This window comes from Meles meles, chromosome 6 (genome assembly GCF_922984935.1).
Source record: "Meles meles chromosome 6, mMelMel3.1 paternal haplotype, whole genome shotgun sequence".
In the NCBI taxonomy this organism is placed as follows: Eukaryota; Metazoa; Chordata; class Mammalia; order Carnivora; family Mustelidae; genus Meles; species Meles meles.
The window spans coordinates 71,434,627-71,455,348 of record NC_060071.1 but is presented as its reverse complement, the minus strand read 5'-3'; the positions used below and the strand labels follow the sequence as shown (position 1 = coordinate 71,455,348).

At 39.8% G+C, this 20,722-nt stretch overlaps 1 protein-coding gene across 3 annotated transcripts in view; it reads left to right on the top strand.

Annotated features, from left to right (window-relative positions):
* Positions 1 to 20,722, top strand: part of FBN1 (fibrillin 1) — a 229,460-nt gene that overhangs the window by 148,775 nt on the left and 59,963 nt on the right. For all 3 annotated transcript variants that reach the window (XM_046008182.1, XM_046008181.1, XM_046008183.1), the window contains exons 23-32: positions 804 to 854; positions 2,434 to 2,559; positions 4,883 to 5,110; positions 6,837 to 6,962; positions 7,053 to 7,181; positions 7,951 to 8,076; positions 8,189 to 8,314; positions 9,505 to 9,627; positions 10,509 to 10,634; positions 12,581 to 12,706. In XM_046008182.1, the coding sequence (XP_045864138.1) occupies positions 804 to 854; positions 2,434 to 2,559; positions 4,883 to 5,110; positions 6,837 to 6,962; positions 7,053 to 7,181; positions 7,951 to 8,076; positions 8,189 to 8,314; positions 9,505 to 9,627; positions 10,509 to 10,634; positions 12,581 to 12,706 (1,287 nt within the window). The remainder of the gene's footprint in view (positions 1 to 803; positions 855 to 2,433; positions 2,560 to 4,882; positions 5,111 to 6,836; positions 6,963 to 7,052; positions 7,182 to 7,950; positions 8,077 to 8,188; positions 8,315 to 9,504; positions 9,628 to 10,508; positions 10,635 to 12,580; positions 12,707 to 20,722) is intronic.

The window sequence follows — 20,722 nt, the reverse complement described above, 5'->3', positions numbered from 1 at the left end:
GGAAACCCAGTACTTTGTTTATTTAGGTTCACCTAGGAATTCTAGATTTAATTCTGATGACTTCAATGAAACATATTGCTGAATAGGAAACTAAGGGAAATATCAAGGACAGTAATTTCATGTGATTTGGTGACTGGGTTATTGTTTTCTACCACCACACTGTAATGTGGTTACCCTGGTGTGGTTTTCCTAGATCAGCAACTCCTATAGGCTCCCTTGGATCCTCATGATTCGGAGTCCTGAGCTTTTTACAGGCACAGTTTATCTTCCCCAAAAATGGATTGGTGTAAAGGAGCCAGTATTCATGACTTAACTTCTAAATCTGTTGCAAAGCTGAGGTTTGAGAACCTTGCTGATTCAATGTTTGGGTATATGAATATGTAATCTGAATGCTACAGGGCAGGCGATCTTCAGATTCTCAACTTTCTTTTCCATGTTCATGTTCTAGGAATCATATAATGTGATTCCAATCTTAGAGCTGATAGCAAAAGAGAGATCTAGCCAATTTCCTTCTTAGTCATCACCTTAGCATAATCTTTAGGGTACCTTTGGGTTTTACAGGATCTCTCAGAGCAATTGAGCTCAATTCAAGGAACATCTCATTCTTCTTCTTCTTCATCATCTATGTAATCACAGAAACACCTTGTCATCTTAGACTTATTGATAGCCACAGAATCTAATTCCTGTCCAGGTCCTCTTTTGTGTTTCTTATACTATTTCATAAAGTCTAGATATTGTTATCTCAATTTTGTTTTTCTGTTTTTTTATTTTTTATTTTATTTATTTATTTTGCTTTTTTACAGATCCCATATGTGGCAAAGGCTATTCAAGAATTAAAGGAACCCAGTGTGAAGGTATTTCTGTGTATTTATAAGCCATAAATTTTGGTGTGCTTGAAGAATGCTTGTGTGAACTTGGATTGGATAAAGTTGTCATGTAACTTACCAATGAGAAATATGCAGCAAAGAGGAACCTAATGAGAACTGCAGAACATAACAGATGTTAATTTCACAAGCATGTATATGCTGTTGCCAGTGTTGGATCACTATGGCCACAGGGCAGGGTGATTGAAAATGGTGAGGCTGACCATGGTTTCAAGTGACTGCACTTTCAAAATACTGTCATCAGGAAGAGAAAAATGGAAGTTTTCGATGAGACTACAAAATTTGCATTTTTTTTCTTGGTTTGCCCTGGATTTTGTTTGTTTGTTTCATGGTCATGGAGGATTCGGAAGGACGTACTCCATTGTCTCATTTTTAAAAGTGTACGTGGATTCTCTCCAGTTTGTTGTGATTCTTTCTCACGGAGTCCCAGATAGACGTAGGTCAGGGTGACTAACGCAACCTGACATGACACAGCAGCTGAAAAATTTTAAAAACAGCAATTAGTCCCATATGTGGAATGAAATGAAGTTTTTTCTTCCCTGCTAAAATAAAGAAGAATGCTACAACCCCCACCCAAGTTCTTTCTTTCCAAATGATGACTGAATCCTTTGGCCTTTCTCTGGTCCAAACCCACTGTTAATGACTTATCTGACCTCAGCAGCACATTTTGGTGTAAAAATGGCCCAAATGAAAAACCCAAAAAGGTAAATTTCCCCCTCCCCACTTATATCTCTCGGGAAAGAGAGATTTCAAATATTTTTTTCCAACATCCCTGGCTTCGAAAGTTATTTTTTCCAAATAGAGACACAGTATGCTCATGTTCCCCTTCTTTTGGCATTGGCAAGTGCCTTTCTTTAAATTAACTTGATGGTGAATATTTTTCCAAATTAAGTGCAGAGAACATACTACTTCTTATTAAACAAACTGGGAAGGACAGGTATATTTGAGAGCGAGCAGGTGAATGATAAATGAATGAACATGAGCATCTTTTGACTCTCCTTACTCAAGCTGGGACCACAGAGGCTTTGACAGTCTGAGACTGTTGCGGAGGTAGAACTAGTTATATGCTTTCTCGGGACATCTCAGCATTTTTCAGAAGACACTGTTTCAACTGGCCCAAGCTATTTCTCAGTGGGATTTTTTTTCGTCAAGCTGTTTCTTCTTTGCTAGTTTGAAAGGCCAGGTTTTATTTGCAGACATCTGATCTCATAAAGCTAACTCTGTGGCTTCTGGTAGCCCTCCCTGAGACGTCTGTAGCACCCAGAGCTGTCCCCAAGAACTCATACCAACTCCCAGTCTCTATAATTCAAAAATTGCTCCTTAAGACCAATGGAGAAACTCATAACTTTGGGAAAAGATGGACTCAGTCTGCTTGCTGTTCAGAGTTCCCAGAAATGCTACATGAACTATTTGGAAGCAAATTAATTTTATGAAATTACTTGGTTCAAATGGCCTTTTCTGTTGTGAGAATAATTGTGACTCCAGGAATGAAATAAAGTAGAATGATGTTATATAAATATTTTAACTTCATGTTTTTTTTTCTTCATAGATATAAATGAGTGTGAAGTATTCCCAGGAGTATGCAAAAATGGCTTATGCGTTAACTCTAAGGGATCATTTAAATGTCAGTGTCCCAGTGGGATGACTTTAGATGCCACAGGGAGGATCTGCCTAGGTAAATCCTGAGCTCATTGCTTTTTTAATTGTTGTTTCTTAAGGATTATTTAAAAATTCAGTAAGATAAAGCTGAATGTTTGGTTCCAAGTACAGTTATACATATCTCAAATTCAGCATTTCCTTTAGGATACATAGTAGTTTCCTTGACAAATAGCCTTCCCTGCTCAAGCTCTTCCTTTATTCTTTATAAAAAAGAGTAGAGAACTTGTTAATGAAGAGAAACTTCAGTTCTTTATTGATGTGTAGCTATCACTTAAGTCATTACCATCACAGTCATTATTCCAGAACTCTTAAATCTGCCCCCATATGCCACCAACTATAGGATACAAGGTGAATGGTGGGGAGAACAATTTTGCTTGATTAGAAACTGTAGCCCATGCTTGCTAGGCATGTCCTGCCAGTGGCCGGATGGACAGGTCCTTGTCCAAAACCCTAGTGGGTGTGAGTGAAGAGAACCACATTCCTGAATGGTGAGCCTAAAGGAGCCCAGGGCCACTGTCACTTCTAATCATGGTGGGATTCTCTCCATGCCAACTGTGAGAGCCCAAGTGGCCTTGATATGGAAGGCACTGGACCCTGAGTTCTCAGAAAGCTGCCCTGTGGGCTCTTACCGGCAGCAGGTTGGAGATCCTATCTGGCAGATGTATTCTGACCCTACTTCTGTGGCTTCTGACTGCTGGGACTATGTCTCTTGGATCACTTGTTTCTGAGTCCATGGCTCTGAAAATGATGCTCAGGTACATTGTATATCTGGAACCATATTCCTCTGAAGATTATCCTTAGTGAAAGACCACTGCAGGTCGTTAAAACAGTAGTAGGAGGTGAAGAGATTTGGACCATATATGAATTAGAACTAACAAAGCCTGAAATACAGAACTTCAAGGTATGTAATGTAAGCAATATGGAGTAGAGAAGCTGGAATCCAGAGGGCAGAGTCTTTTCGTAGCAATGGATGTCAGTTAATTTCATTTTGAGTCCGCTTTTTTTGTTAGGAGGAATCGGCATTTAATGAGAACGTTCTTCTAGGTTCTTCAGTTGAAATATACTTCAGTGTTTAATTTAGAAATCATTTGAAAAGTATCCATGCATCTCGTTAGAGGCAACCTGAATGTAAAGTTGCCCAGAAGGCTTTAGGGCTTTCTAACATTAAAGGAAGTTCAGGCATGTAGGTGAATGTTTAATGACCACATTGGGAAAGGAGAGAGAAAGGGAAGATAATGCCTTAGGTTTTAATTATACTTTACGGTTTCCAGACACTGAATCTTTTTTTTTTAAGATTTTATTTATTTATTACAGAAAGAGAAAGAGAGAGAGAACATGAGAGGGGTGAGGGTTAGGGTGAGAATCAGACTCCCCGCTGAGCAGGGAGCCTGATGCGAGATTCGATCCCAGGACGCTGGGTCATGACCTGAGCCAAAGGCAGCCAAAGACTGAGCCACCCAGGTACCCAAGACACAGAATCTTATCCAAGCTTCATGGTACCCCCTTGAAGATACAACACCATTTTATGGATTTAGAAATTCAGGGTCACAGTTAGTATTTTGTCTAAAATAAGCAGCTTCTTAATTGCTGAACAGGACTAAGTTCCAGGTCTCTTAACACCTGGTATATCACTGCTTCTACTCTTCCTCATGATTCCACAAATTTGGGGTTGGGACTCGATATATCCCGCATGTACCCAGAAGAATGTACACATAAGCACATGTACAAGTGAAAGAAATTCTTGAGAAGAGGAGCAAATGGCTTTTCTTCACTTGTTTTTCCTCTTCAGTCTCAAGTAGGACATTCTTCATTTTGGAATTAACATTGCACCTCTCCAAAAATGAAACGGCTGTGAGGAAGAAGTGCTGGAGCTAGCTTAGATGTTCTCCAGTGAGAAAGAGTGCAGTTTCCTTTTAGCGCGAGAGGAGGTCACGGCATGACGGAGTGCATGTATTGGTAGTAAACATGTCCATACAGGGAGAAAACATCTCCCCAAAGGGCTCTGCGGGATAATTCTACATAAAGAACAGTATGAGAGCTCTGCGGGATTTCTCCGAATACTGTTCTTTATGTAGAATTATCAGAAAATGCCTAAAGATGAAAGGAAAGTTTCCAGAAATAAGAGGGGCAAAGAAATAGGAGCTGCCAAAGAAAAGAAAGTCTTTTATTTGGTGGGAATACTCATCAAAAAGCCTGGACTCCTTTTGAGGAAAATTATTCCAGCCAATAAGTGCACAGCAAATTATGTACATTGTACCTTGCCTGACCCAACTGGTCGGCAGTTTGGGGCAGTGGAAATAGGGTAACTCTCCTCAGCCTCCCTGTGTTCCGTCTGGCAGATATCCGCCTGGAAACCTGCTTCCTGAGGTACGAGGACGAGGAATGCACTCTGCCCGTTGCCGGCCGCCACCGCATGGATGCCTGTTGCTGCTCCGTTGGGGCAGCCTGGGGTACTGAGGAATGCGAGGAGTGTCCTGTGAGAAACACGCCTGAGTACGATGAGCTCTGTCCCAGAGGACCCGGTTTCGCCACAAAAGAAATTACAAATGGAAAACCTTTCTTCAAAGGTACTGTGGTTTCAGTGGCTGACTGCTCTTCTTTTTAGACCAAGAGCTGTTAGACCAACAGCTGACAGGAAAACTGCAATGAGTCCCATCAGCCTGGCCTTCCCTCAGTCGTCTCCACACACATTCTTCACTTTCTGAGTGACAGCAGGTGTTCACTCTGGAACGGGTTGGCTTTTCCCACCGTTCGGGACTTCCTGAGGCCAGTTGCTTCTCCCATTAGCCACTTGTTTAGTGTTAAAGTAGATTTTGACACTACCCTCAGCCAAATATCAACAAAAAGGAAATCTTCTTGGGGAGTTTTTATTGTCTGCTAAAGCCATAAGACTTGACCTCTTTTCTGCTGGTTTAATCCAGGTCACTGCAGTTTACCTGAGGATACTGTAGTAGAGGTGAATGGCATGACAAACCCAGGGGCAGATCCTCTGTGTCCAAAAACACTGAAAGTCATTCTCATGGCAAGCACATTCTAGTGACTTCTGATAACTTCAAACCTTCTTTCAGTTTACTAGGCCATCATCTAAAATTCATGTAAAAAGTGAGAAGTTACAGATTTAATCTAATGCCAAAACCGTTTTATCTTTTGATACACAAGGATACAGAACTTGTTGACTCTAACATATGGGAAAATCATGACTGGTTTCTGAGAATTCCAGTTTTTCAGAGAAGCCCAGCTTATGTTCCTGGTGTAGGTTTTTGTCTTGGTTGCTCATTGTGTCTGGCCCTGGTTATTATACTCCATAACCAAGTGAACTTATAAAAATGGGAAATGAGTATATAAATACTGCTTAATTATCCATACATAGACGTATTTTTGTTTTTTTGTTTTGTTTTTTGTTTTGTATTGAGTGTTTGGTCCAAGATGCCTTGGGGATTAAAATTCTGTCTAGAGAGACAGTTTCTAGATGACCCTCTTAAATGTCTCTTAAGTAAATTCAAAGGAATTTGAATGATTTTCTTCCAAAAGCTGTGGCAATCCATTGCCACAGAAGGACTTGTTCTTGAGATTTAATCTGCTCGTTCTGTCTTTCACGACCTTTTGTAGAAATGAACTTATATTTCTTGAGCGTTAGGTCCTGCTTTAGAAAGGCCCTGAAAGAAGATCACCCATGACATTTTGCAGTCTCCTAGTGTACAAGAATCTCTGTAATTATGTTAATGAAACCTTAATGTCAATTGAGAAAATATTTTTAAATTCTACACATATTTGAGAAAATATTTTAAATAGTATCCATTTATTTACAAGGCATTTAAATTTTAAATGACATCCTTTTTGAAGTTCTTAGATTTTAGGTGTATCCAAGAAAGCACCAAAAAGCATAGCTGAACATCTCATCCCACTGTACTCTCAGCTGGTTGCTGTGGGGCAACCTATTGCAGTCATCTATGTGCTTTCAGTATGGATGCTAGTGGTTTAGAGAGTCTGTTCACTCGTTCAGCAAATACTGAAATGTTTGGTACATATCAGACAATGGACTGCCTATAAGTCCAAATAAACACACCTTTTCTTTCCCTAATAATGCTTTCTAAAATACAGAAGCTTAAAAGACTAGAAATGTTTAGAAAGTCATAGTTCTCATGGATCCTTACACAGTCTTTAAAATGCATATTTCTAAGACCTTAAATGAAGACCCTCCAGCCTCCTAGGTTTAAAATAGAGGCACTGAGAACTCCTTACAGGATGCTCATTTTCTTTTTGTGCTTTTTGCCCGTTTTCTTCTTCCTGAAGATATCAATGAGTGCAAGATGATCCCCAGCCTTTGCACCCACGGCAAGTGCAGAAACACCATTGGCAGCTTTAAGTGCAGGTGTGACAGTGGCTTTGCTCTTGACTCTGAAGAAAGGAACTGCACAGGTCAGTGACCCTGTAGAACTCTTCCCCTTTCCCACACTGCCCCAAGAATGAAAGCCGTCCTGAGACTGACGCACTGCCGCTTGCATTCAGACATCGACGAATGCCGAATCTCTCCTGACCTCTGCGGCCGCGGCCAGTGTGTGAACACCCCAGGGGACTTCGAGTGCAAGTGTGATGAAGGCTACGAAAGCGGATTCATGATGATGAAGAACTGCATGGGTAAGCCTGTGACCGTCTGATCCACACAGGTAAAAAGGGATTCCCTGGGGCTTTGATGACTCAGAGCCTCCCTCCCAGGCTCCTCCTCTCCCCCCAGTACATGGGTCTCCTGACCAGTGTGTCCAGAATCAGTCTGTGGCAGAGGGAGACTGACATGAGGAAAGCAGGAGGGCTTTCTTGCTGTGGGTTGGTGGTGGGCTAGCACACCAGTTTTGGGTCCCAGAGAAGTGAGTTTAACACTGGAAGAGACACCCCAGGGAAGAGAAACAATTCAAACATTAGCTATATTTGAGGTCACATTATTATAGGGTTTCTGTACAACATTTCTAGAAAAAGAGTGTGATTAAGTTGGCTGCAATTAAATCAGGTTCCCTAGAAAGAAGCCTGAGATGGAGATTTTTGTTTTTAAAGAAGAAGCTGTAAAGAAGTGAGGGAAGTAACTTAGGGCAGGGGAAGAGGCTTCTTAGCCTTAACCTGATCCCACAGGGGATTCTGGAATAGACATGGTGTTAGAGAGCTGTCCCACCTTTCAGCCAGGCCAGATCGTACACTCCCTTGTCAGCCACGGGCAGACCCCATTATTTGAGGGGGATGTAATTCTTACCTCGATGGCATTTCTGAGTGAGGTGAATAGCCGTTCTCCAAGAAGGGAGCCGTGAGCCTTGAGCTTCCAGGACTCCCAGCAACTAGGGGCTCTGAGGAGTGCACTGGTCGGGGCCCCGGGCAAGACACCACCACCGTCTTCCACATGAGTGTCACCATTTTGCAGATATCGACGAGTGTCAGAGAGATCCTCTCCTGTGCCGGGGAGGTGTTTGCCTAAACACCGAGGGAAGTTACCGCTGTGAATGTCCTTCTGGTCATCAGCTGTCCCCCAACATCTCAGCATGTATAGGTAAGGAGGAAGATTTTCAGACCACTTATTGGTGGTCAGTTGTTCAACCCACGTCTCTCCCACAGTCAGAAGCTTCTGACTGGATCTTGGCTATTTTTTATTTTCTAAACAGACATCAACGAGTGTGAACTGAGCGCGAATCTCTGCCCCAATGGCCGTTGTGTGAACCTCATAGGAAAGTATCAGTGTGCCTGCAACCCTGGGTATCATTCAACCCCCGACAGGCTGTTCTGTGTGGGTAAGTGCTCTCCTCTCTTTTATATTTTATTTTATTTAGTTTCTTTCTCAAAACACTCCAACAATGTTCTCTGAGTTCTGTTTTCATCACCAGTTGCTTTTCCTTCATCTTCCTTGTTTTCCTGTAAGTAAAATTCTTCTCATAGTGGCTCATGGTCTTTGGATATCACCTCTCTTGTCTGTTTAAAGAACCCTGTAAATGAAGGATCTGAAATGTTTCAGCTCTAACAAGTCTGATTGAAGCCCTGCTGCTTGGAAGAGCGAATGGTAGCACGGTCTTTGTTTATGCACCTGCCTACGCAGGTGAATCAGCAAGTGAGTGCTAACCACCTGTAGTGAACGAAGCGTGGGTTCAGTGAGAAAGACAAAAAATGGTGTCTGCCCTTAGGTGGCTTAGATGGGCTTAGGAGATTTCAAAGAATAATTATTGGCAAGAAGACCATGTTCCGTTCCTACCTTACACTGAAATGGAGGCCAGGTCTGGCACTCCTTAAAGATGGGGTTTTGTGGGACAAGCATTTTCCTTTGTGGCTGGCCCTCTGTAGGTTTAGTCGTGCTGGGAAGAGTGGCACAGAAAGCCCTCTGGGTTTATTGTGCCCAAAGTCAAAGTGAAACTTTGTAAAAACTGCCAGTTTTTGCCTGGTTTGGGGTGTACATCATGTGGAACTGCCAAGTCTTACATGGTTTCCGCCCAAAGCCATAAATCAGCCCAAATTTTTCTGAAACATGGCCCAGGACAACTCAGAATTCCAGCTCAGGTTCTTGAAAAGGACTGGAACCTCAGCCAACCAAACTTAATGTCAAGTTTATAACTGAATATGTGACCCAGAGAATTTCATTCACATGCCCATTATCATAACTGGGATGATTCCTTTAGCCCTAGCCTTTCTCCTGCCTGACACGTGGCACCCCATGTATCGTGTGACTGATTGTTCATCTAACCCCCAGGTTGCAACATAAGCATTATGAAGGTAGGGATAGGGTCTGTCTCCTTCACAATTAGATTGTTATCTCCAGCACATAGTAGGTTTGTACTTATATTTGTTGAAGAAATCGAACGATGCAATGACTTCCATTTGCCCTAGGATGTTTCAGTTGGCTTTTGTTTTACTTTGGACACTTTGAACCTGTGCCATAATCACAGACACAAAGAAAGGTGATTTTCTTTCTTTTTTTTTTTCTTTTTCTTAGACATCGATGAATGCAGCATAATGAATGGTGGTTGTGAGACCTTCTGCACAAACTCTGAAGGCAGCTATGAATGCAGCTGTCAGCCAGGATTTGCACTAATGCCCGACCAGAGGTCATGCACTGGTGAGTAGGTTTTAGCCCCCTGTGAAATTCTCAGGAACAGGTCCACTCTTAGAGTGGCCCAGACTTCGTAGGCAGACAGTCCTAAGATCAAAATTTTGCTTTGTCACACATTTTAGCTGTGGATCCTTGATAAAGATCCTGATCATCAGATTCTGCATCTATAAGGTGGGGTTCAGATTGCGTGTGTGGGAGAACGCACACAGCACTTTGCACACTTCCTGGCTCATGGAGTGTAAAATATAGTTTTGAAGAATCTGCTCTTTTGGCTCACTTCAAGGCTACTCAGGGTGTGTTCCTCGACCAGCAGCATCCACATCACCCGAGAATGTGTTAGAAATACAAAATCTTGGGTCCCACCTGGCCCTACTGAATCAGAAACTTCTGGGGATAGATCCCCATAATCTATTTCCACAAGTTCTCCACGTGATTCGGATATGTGCTCAACTTGAGAACTGCTGCTCTAAGTCACACTTCCTGTTATATCATCCTGGGCTAGAAGAGCCATGTCTCCAACTAGAGATGAGAAAGGAGGTTGGCAGTACAGGTTTTCATTTTGGTTTCGGTTAAGAAGAGAACTTGGGTTTAGGGATCAAAATTACTTTATCAGAGCTAGAAAAATCCCTCCAAAAAACCTTAGATATATATTTGACTATAAAAGTCAAATGTTGAAAATAATATAAATATTTTTATCAAAAATGCATCTAAATAGATAAGCTCATTTTAAGCAAGTTTCACCTTTACAATATCAATAAGCCAGAAGATGATCGACTTTAGGCATTTATGTTTGACAATGAGAAAAATGAAGTAAAATTCACAATCACTGTTAAATGATTAAATGACTAGTATTAACAACATGCTATTGTTGACTTTCTTCTCTGCAGACATTGATGAGTGTGAAGATAACCCCAATATCTGCGATGGTGGTCAGTGTACGAACATACCAGGGGAATACAGGTGCTTGTGTTATGACGGGTTCATGGCATCGGAAGACATGAAGACTTGTGTAGGTAAGCGAAGAACACAGTTTCCCATTCTGTCTGGTTATCCCTAAGCACTGTTCAGTTACATAAACACTAGTTTGGGAAGTTGATAAATGGCTCCTATTGGAAAAGTAAAGATATTTAAGGGCATATTACTAATATTCCAAAGGCAGCCTTCCAAAGGACAACTTTCTCGTGACTGTGAAACAATATTCTTGCCAGATATGTTGTGTGGACTGAGCTGACCATTGGTCATCCCCACAGGGTCTCTTGTTTTATTTCTGTCCACTTAACTCTTCTTCTGATGTGACTAGAATTTGGGCTTTTAAAATATTTTACGAAAGGCAAGCAAAATTTATTTCTGACAAGAATGCAGTGGACTCTAGAATTGATTATATTGACATATTTTATTGTTATGTCTTCAAATTTACTCTACTTTTCTTCTGCAATATCTAATCCCTTTCAGTATCTTTATAATCTCAGATGTTGTCATTTCATCTCAAAAAATTTGGTTTGGGTCATTGTTTACATCTTCCCTGTCTCTACTTGAGGGGTTCAGTCATTCCTCTGGCTTTTTGAGCCTATGAAATAGAGTATTAATAACTGCTTTAACGTCCTTGTCTACTAATTCCATCATCTCTGTCAGTTCTGGGTCATTTCAGTAAATTGACTTCCTTCCTCATTGTGGGTCATATTTTCCTGCCTCATTGAGCCTGGTAATTTTTGACTGGATGCCAGACATGATAAATTTTGACTTACTAATTGCTAGGTATTTTTGTATCCCTAGAAATATTCTTAGGCTTTATTCTGGAACCAAGATAAGTTATTTGGAAACAGATGGGTCCTTTCAAAGTCTTGTTTTTATGCTTTTAAACAGTGGTTACTTTGCCCCATGGCAAAGAGACTTATTGTGCCCCATGACTTAGCCAAGACCCTTCTGAATTATGAGATTTTCCAGTCTGACGGGTAGGAACAGGCACAATTCTGGGCCTTCTGTGAGTTCTGATGATTGTTCCCTCTAATTCTTTCGAGTGGTACCTCCCTAGCTTTGAGTAGTTTCCTTACATGAATGCATTGATCACTACTTATCTGAATATGTGATGGGGACCCTTTGCAGATCCCAGCTCTGTATGCAGCTTTCTTCTGTCCTTTATTCTGCCCTGTGAACTCTGGCTACATTGCCCTTGCGTGACTTCCAGCTTTATCCCCTCAACTCTGGGACACTACCCAGCTCCATCTGTTATCCCCTCCCTGAGGTCATGGCCTTAAAACTGTCCCTACACCATAATCTGGGACATTCATAGAACTCACCTGGCTTGTTTTTCTTTCCACCAGGCATCACTGCTTTCTGTTGCTTCTGTGGTCCTTTTGCTGATGGTTCACATGGGAAAATAAATTCCATCTCTATTACTCCATCTTGGCCAGAAGTGAGAATCTAGAATTGAAAATATTTAAATTCTGTCACATTTATATCTTCAGAAAACCTTTACTGAATATTTATGAAGTGAATGTCATAAAAAGTAGATAATTTTTAATTTGGGAAAGAAGTGAAGTTTGTAACTGACTTCACTAAGACTCCTAGTTCATCTATCATTTCTTTAAAATTGGAAACTAAAATGTTGGCAGTCACAGACTGAATTAAAATTTTTATCTTGCAATAGAATATGCTGCTTTAAAAAGTTTTCTAAACTGTCACATAACAGGCTCGAAAGGCAGCCTAGAGTTCCTCAGTTTATTTGCTTACTCGACCTCTTGCTCATGGCCCAGGTAAAGAGGCAGTTGGCCTGGTTAGCCTGCAGGAGAGAAGGCAAGTGTGAATTGAGCTCTGTAAATATGATACTTTTTTTTTTTTTTTGAGTGAAAACAGTTCATCTTTTCTAATTTATTTGTCATAGTTGTTTTATCTCAGGCAGAAAGTTTTCAGTGGTATCAAGCAAATAGTTACATGTATTAATAATATCTGTATTTTACAGATGTCAATGAATGTGACCTGAATCCAAATATCTGCCTAAGTGGAACCTGTGAAAACACTAAAGGCTCATTTATCTGCCACTGTGATATGGGCTATTCAGGCAAAAAAGGAAAAACTGGCTGTACAGGTATGTGTTTTCAATTTGAACAAAAAGCGCTTGATAATTAAGAGACTACTACCAGAGTAAGACAAGTTTTAAAACTCCTAACATTTTAATTACTTTTATACTTCTTGAAAAACAATTTTCATTAACTTAGCCTGTCCTTCGTTGAAGCTTGTCATACTTTGGATCTGTGCTGAAGCTTTTTTCTTTACCTGTGAAAAAAGGCATATTGAATGAATTACCACCATAACTAACACCATAAATATCACATTTTTATGAGGTTAAAAATCACATTTTTATATCAAAGTAGTTAACATGCTAATTACCGAACATTCCTATCCCTTTATTAAAGCAAGGCTCCCTTGTCAACATTTCATTTAAGGTTTTATAACTAAGGTTTTAAAGAAACATCCTACAGTTTGTATTTTTCATCAATTCCCATCAGTCTTCCAGTTTCTTAAATTAGTGTGCTTTTGATGTATTTAGTTGCTTTGGCCCAGATCATTCCTGGGGATTTGCAGATCTTCTGAGGTGATAATTAAACCATTTGTAATTTTGTTTGCCTACTACCAGTCGTCCATAAGAAAATCTTTTCACAGTATTTGTAGGAGCTTATTTTATTAAACATCAAATAAAATCATTCTGTCTGGAAGATATTGTTATTAAGCATTTAGTTAGTGTTTTCAAATTTGGGCCATGATCATAAGTATGTGGAATAATATAATAAAGTTTTACTAGAGTTACTTATAGTAATGTAACAGATTATGGGATATAACAATTTAAAACATAATGGAGATCATGGTGAGCTTGAATTAGGTAATGGCATAATTTCTTTACAAATAACAGACTTTAATTCCAAAAGCCACTTTGGCAAGCCCTTGTGACTTGAAACGAACATTAAAATATTTGCAGATTGGCAATGTGGTAAAGGTCCTTTTCTTAATTATATCAACATTATTTTCAAGAAAGTTTGCAAGGATATTTATTATCATTCCAAACTGTCCAATAATGCTAAGTTTCAAATTTATAGATATACAAGATAATGCCAATAATATTACTATTGGTTCAAAAATGATAAGTTCTAGCCAAATTATAAAAAGAAACATGAAGCTAGAATGCCTTCATGCTCACTATATTACTCTTCATATAAAGCATGACTAGGGATCCATTCTAATAAGTGGAACAGTGTTTAAAATCTCAACTACTGGTCTCAGTGGTACAAATGATGCTTAGCTCAGTATGTCTATGGTTCATGCTTTATTGTAAGCTTTCAAGATAAATATAGGACTTGAGGTAAGGGATGGTGGTCTGGAACTAATGTAGGGGAAGGTAAGGTAGTTCCATATTGCATTTTACCCAATAGAGGCTAATACCATTGTTTGGTTCAGTTGCACTCGCTGAAATGCAGCCCAGAGAACCAAGAGGCTTACAGAGGGAGAAGTTAATCTAATGGGACAGTCTTCATTCGGTGTAAGAAAAGGATCTCTAGAATTTCGTGCTCCAAATTCCAGTTAACAGAAGCATGTGGAGAGGCCAATTATTTTAGGCCTTTCACCATGAAGAAAGCTTAAGTTTTCCTACAATATCAATATCATTTTAGGTAAACGAGATATAATATATATATAATGCCCTTGGCACAGTGCTTGGTATATAGTAGCTGGTCAATAAATGGTAGCTATTATTGTCATTGTAAAATGAGACCTACAGACACAGTATCTAGAAGCCATTTTGGTTGAAGATGCAACTTCTAGTTTGGCAAAATTCTGTACTATGAATTACTGATACATGCTTGAAATCAGTTTAAACTCTGAATATGAAAAGGCTTGTTTTTCATAATTGAGTTTGCACTGTGGTGTTGAGAGCTGTGTACTCCACATTAGAGAAGATGACCCTGGTTTTGCATTAAAACAGCAGGCTTTTGGTAAATTGCATGAACAGAAACTTAGATTGGAGGTCCAAGAAATCCTCTCTTCTTTCAACCCCTCCTTTTAAATTGTAGCCTAAAATGACTTTTCAGTTTCATCGGAGCCAGCCAGCACTGTCGGGAGAAGACTGGAGTTTCATAGCCCCTTTGATATCATAACAGCGGGGCTGTGATAATTTCTTGTGTGAAGTCGCAGAACTCTGGATTTTATTGCTAGTTCTTCCACTGGTTCATGAGCTTGAACAACTCACCAGGGTGCCTTGTAGTTAAACAAGTGTTCCTCTTGGGTAAGCACCCCTGCAGGGAGGTATGGAGAGAGGGGGTGCATCAGTGAGGGAAGAAAAAGAGGTCCTCTGTAAATACTGTTATTCAACCAAAAGTATCACGTTTGATTGAAAATGACTTACACAAACAGGAATTGGCAGCAAGTTTGGTATACTTAAAAACAAGTTTTTAAAAACCTGAGCCAAAATGTATTTTTAATCCCATGTAACTAGGGCTCTTTAGCCTGCTTTTAGTTTAAAATTAGCGTCACTCCCAACTTAGAACCTGATGGTTCAGGTTACCCTAGTGATAGTCATGTTAAAGACAAGTGTTTATAATGTCCCAGGCAACTAATGTAAATAGAGATATGTATCTTGCCTAATGGGATAAAGCAAGCCACACCACAAGTAACAGTGAAGAACAAACCCGGAATGATGTTTTTGATGATATATGTAAATATATTTTTGTACATATATAATATGTATACAGACATATGAAGTGTATATTTATAATATGTGTGTGCATGTATGTATATATACTTATATATGTATATATATTTGAGTACCCTGTAAATGAATTACAAAAATATGTATGCTATTTCATAGGGAAGAACTTTGCTTCACGAGAACTCAAAAAATGTCCTCTGGGTTCCATTACAGCTTTGTCTAAATATTTCAGCTCCCTTGTCATTACTGATTGTTTCCATTTTAACAAATAAACATGTTTTTTTCTCCCAATCACTTTAGCAGTGCTCAGAATCCACCCACTGACTTACATTCCCATCCCACACAGATGTTAAGGGTTTCTGTTTTCTCCTTAAGCTTTATTCAAATCATGGGTATTGCTGAGAAGAACATTCGATTTAATGGAGGGAGAATGCACATTTGCTTAAAATCTAGAACACGGCTCTTCTGTCCTTAGCTTAAGGGGACTGGATTATAGTTTTTCTGTGGCCCACAGGCAAGGCTTCTGCTGCTCATTCTACATCATCGTAATTAGACAACAGATTGGAGGAAGGAGAACCAGGTTGCTGCTAGGTGCCATCCTTGGTGGGTCCTGGCTTTCACAAACGAATTTGTAAGAACCTACCCCCCCCACAACCATGTGCTTACTCAGTCAGTTAGTAAGCAAGCATGCCATTAAAATCAGAACTGTTTTCAGTTAAAATAGCCATATATCTGGGTAATTCCATTCCTCAAACTCTCTGCTTTTTTTCACACGAGAAATGTTACTCATAGGTCTTAGTCCATGATGGAGACTCATATACTTCAAAACCATCAGGACTCAGGGAGAATTTGTGCCCGTTTCCTTCCAGCTTCTTATCACTGTGAATTGTCCTCTACTGGCTGTCAGCCTGTGAAAACTCCGTGGGTGTTCAGTTAAATAGTTTTGGCTCAAATTTGGATCCAAATTGAGAAACCCGAGCCTTCATGTTTGGCCTCTCCCTTTATTCTACTGTCCTCTTCCCCAATGCCCAATCAAGGAGGTCTCACAGTGTGTCAGCTCTGCTGCGACTGAAGCCCAGTGACAGGAGGGCAGGTGTGTGGGGGTGATGCTGCTTCTCCTTGTATGACTGTCAGAGGAGGCCAGAGAGGCTCAGAGAACAAGCCCTTACTTGAGTGTCAGGGGAACACACCCAGAACCTGAGCCTGGGGTCTTCATGGACCACACCCTTGCCTGTCAAGACAGCCATGCAAGTAGGACCTTTGAGTCTTTGTGAGGGAACTTTGGTGGGGTTAAGGAGGTTGCTGTGTCAGCCCTAAATTTGAATTTCCTTGCTTTTCTTGGCTTGAGCTTATTCTTAATCTTAAAAAAAGAATTTTCTGTCTGGAGCAAACTTGTGGGGGAAAGAGAACATTTGTACCGAAAGAGATGTTCTTGGCAAACATGGGCTATGTTTCCTTCACACTGTTGAGGAGTAAACGTTTGAATACAGCATTTTGTTTGCTTGTTTTCCTTATGGCTCAGTTTCCCCTTCTGTTTGCTTTTATAATGAAGTACAGTCTTAGGCCCAAAGCTGCCGTGGAAATAATTCATAAATAATAGTCGGCAATAGTATGCATGCACATATACACACATGCAAAGAGCTTTTCCTCAAGGATGCCTTTACACCTTATGACCAACACTTTCTAACTCACTTGTTATATACCGAGAGTAAGTCATTGAGATAATGAGTTAAACAAATATTCATAAAATGGAGAGTTGAATATTGGCTCCTGGGTATCATCTCCTACTATCCTAAAGCCTACGATACATGGCTTCTTACAGATAGAATTTCTTTTCACCTTGAAAACATTGCAGTAAAACTACATGTATTTTCTTGAGTTTGAAATTTATATTAGTAGATTATTGATTTAAAAAGGGAGGGAGACTCCTTTTAAAAGAAATGGCTGTTTTCTTAATTGCAAGATTAAGTATGGAAGGTATCAAGGGCATATGAAAATTAGGGTACCTTGGGTCCTTAGAAAGTTGGAAAGAAAAAGATTACAGAATTACTAAATGGACAGGCTATGAACATCTCTGAAAATTGTACTTAGTAGAAAAGATTAGAGAAAATTTCTGTAAGTCTGTTAATGCTTTTCACAAGGTTTTGAAAACTCCAGAAAGTGAGATTTAGAATAAAGCCCTTATGTGATTGAAGAAAACAGCATGATTCGGGCTGCTGTGGCCCAAGGGAAAGAGGGCCAAGCAGCGGACAGGGAAAAGAGTTCTAACGGACTCAGAAATGAGTTCTGCCGCTTACTGGTCTTGGGTCCCTCGAAAGTCCCCATGTTCTTGGGGACCACGGTATCCTCCTCTGAGTAACTGACAATTAAGAAAGTCAAATTCTGAGTTTTTTCCACTTAGAAAATTCCTTGACTTTTATAACATTAAGAAGCTTCAATACTTAGGCAATGGAAGCTCATCGTTTCTACCCAACTCAGAGATCAGGACAAATAAAGGAGGGAAATGAAGACAGGACTCTGCAAAAGTGGTCCTTAACTCTGAGGAGAGTGGTTACCTGAGGAAGAAAAAAGTGTTGATGGTCCCGCTTGGGAGTTCATGAGGTCAGGCTTACTTTCTTGAATTCCTGTGCATACTTACCACTGTTATCCCTGGGCTGGCCTTCCTCCTTATTTCCTTGGAATGTGCCGTGCTCAATTATTCAGTTGGTTAAAGCTTCCAGTCACAAGTCTAAAGCCGCCTGGTATGTGCCTCCCTTGACCTGCTTTAATAACTCAGTAGATGCACATGGCTGCTAAGGCTACATTAAAATTCACCCATACAATACGTCGTAATTGCAAGAACTTTCTTCCAAGCATGTTTTCATTTTACGATCGTTAGTGATGTTACGAGGTATTTTTGTAGGAAAAATATCATTATTTTATTTTGTGTTTGCTTTAGAAGTTATGAAGAAGCCAAAGATGCCAGGACCATTTCAGGGCTTCAGATGGAACATTTGGCAAACAGCGTGTTTCCAAACACTTTCAAATCATTTGATTGGGCTTCTTAAGTAAACAAAAGGGTAAACACAATTTGCTTGCCCAGTTTTTTTTTATGCCACTTTTCAAATTATCACTGAAAATTCTTGCAACATTTCACATGCCAAAACTATCTTGACCCAAGTTTTGTGTTAGATGTTGGATTCCATATAGAGTCATAGTATCCAGGCTTATGAGTTCTTAGTTAATGAAAAAGTTGTTATAAAGTGAAGTCTTTCATTATGGATTCATTTTGGGGAATAAGGATTCTGGTACCAATTTCAATTCTGATCATCAACAGAGTGTCTTAAAATTCAACTCAATTCTGATGACAACATCTACTCAGAGATAGTGAAAAATTTCACTGGTCAAGGACTCACTTACACAAGACTGTCCTTATTTCAGATGCCAATCACAGGTCCAGGTTGTTTTCTGGGCTTTTGAGTGACTGGCTGTTAATCCTATAAATTAGAGGTTCCCACCAACCCTCTATCCCATCACAGAGCCCAGGAAACCAGTTTCCTTATTAGATTACCAGTTTATTATAAAAGGATATAACTTGGGAGCAGTACAGGGGAGGGAAGGGATGCACAGGGCAAGGCATGGGACAGGGGTGTGGAGCTTTGAGGCCCTCCCTGAGCAAGCCATTCTACCTGAATCTCTATATGTTCACCAATCCAGAAGCTCTCTGAATCCATCTTTTTGTGTTTTATGGAGGACTCATTACATATGCGTGATTCATCAAATCAGTGGTTAATTGGTTATTAATTCAACCCCCATCCTCTCTCTGATGGAGGTCAGTGAGGTGGAACTGAAAGTTCTAACCCTTGAATCACATGGTTGATTCTCCGGGCAATGAACCCCATCCTGAGGTGAAGTCCAAAATTTACCTCATCAATATTATAAAAAGACATCTTTATGCTCTCATCGCTTAGGTAATTCCAAGGGTTTTAGGAGCTTTGTACCAGAATCAGGGGGAAAAAGTTTATTTCTTTTTTTTTTAAATATTTTATTTATTCATTTGACAGAGAAAGAGAGAGGGGTCACAATGAGGCAGAGAGGCAGACAGAGAGAGAGGGGGAAGGAGGCTCCCCACTGAGCAGAGAGCCTGATGCAGGACTCAATCCCAGGACCCTGAGATCATGACCTGAGCTGAAGGCGGAGGCTTAACCCGCTGAGCCACCCAGGGGCCCCCAATGTTTATTTCTTATTATAAGCCACAATATCACAAAAAAAACCCAAAATATTTCACTTTATATTTTATAGCACTCTTTATAGTATAGAATCTGTCTTGGCTAAATTTGGAAATGGAATTTTGGAGAATGGAGAACTTTCAAGAATTTGAAGTCTTTTAGTAGAGTTAAAAAATGAAATTGAACTGAGTAAAATTTGAAGATCTTATTGGCTTTATTCCATGACTTATGCACCCAGCAGCTTCCCATCTGGTGAATACAAAGGAGCTCCAAGGAGCTGTACAAAGTGGAAGGTTTTTCGGATAGAAAGGGGGAGAGAAACAAGGAAAGAGGAGATTGTTTCAGGGAAGGTCACCTTCCTATGGGGACAGAAGAGGTCTGTCAGGTAGATTACCTCTTAGTGCTAACCAGGTAACTCCAGATTGATTAGTTAAAAGTTTCATTCCAATTAAGTTAGGTATTAAGCAATTAAGTTAGGTACTAAGCCATGGTTTGCTGATATGGGGCTTAGCACAAGTGACTCCATTTTAGGCCTGTTTTCTCTTTTTGACAGTAATGCGACCTTAATCTGGCTCCTTTTACAGAAAAATATCCATTGGATTGATTTGAGTTTTACATGAAATATACGAGGCACCTTGGGTCTCCAACATGCTAGAACACTAAGAAGCTAGAGGAAAGATGGTTCACTCACTGCCTGAAGGAAAATTCCCTGCAAATGCTTGAATTAGCAATGCCTAAAGTAAAACTTCTTAAAAAATAAAGCATAATTAAATAATATATTTCCACTGAAGAATAAAATATATTTAATACATAACGTATGAGTGAAAAAGTTTTCTAGTATGCCAACAATATTGTATTCCTTTGTATGAGATATGATAACAATGTGCACCATTACTCTGTAGTTGACTTAATAAAAATACTAGGAATAGAAACGTGTGAGCATGTGTTTTAATGCCATGGAACGTTAGGCAAATCACTTTTTAAGGTCTTCAACTAGAAAGAGGTCCATTTTGTTTTGCAGGGACTGGATGTTCTTTAAACATTAAGGTAATGGGAGATAATTAGAATTAATAGTAGCAAGTAGCATCGTATTGTCCTTTCTTTATAAATTAAAATTTGAAGCTGTTCAATATATGTAGAGTTGTATATGTGGGCACCAAACCAATCTATATTATACTACAGAAAGTGTGAAATTGAG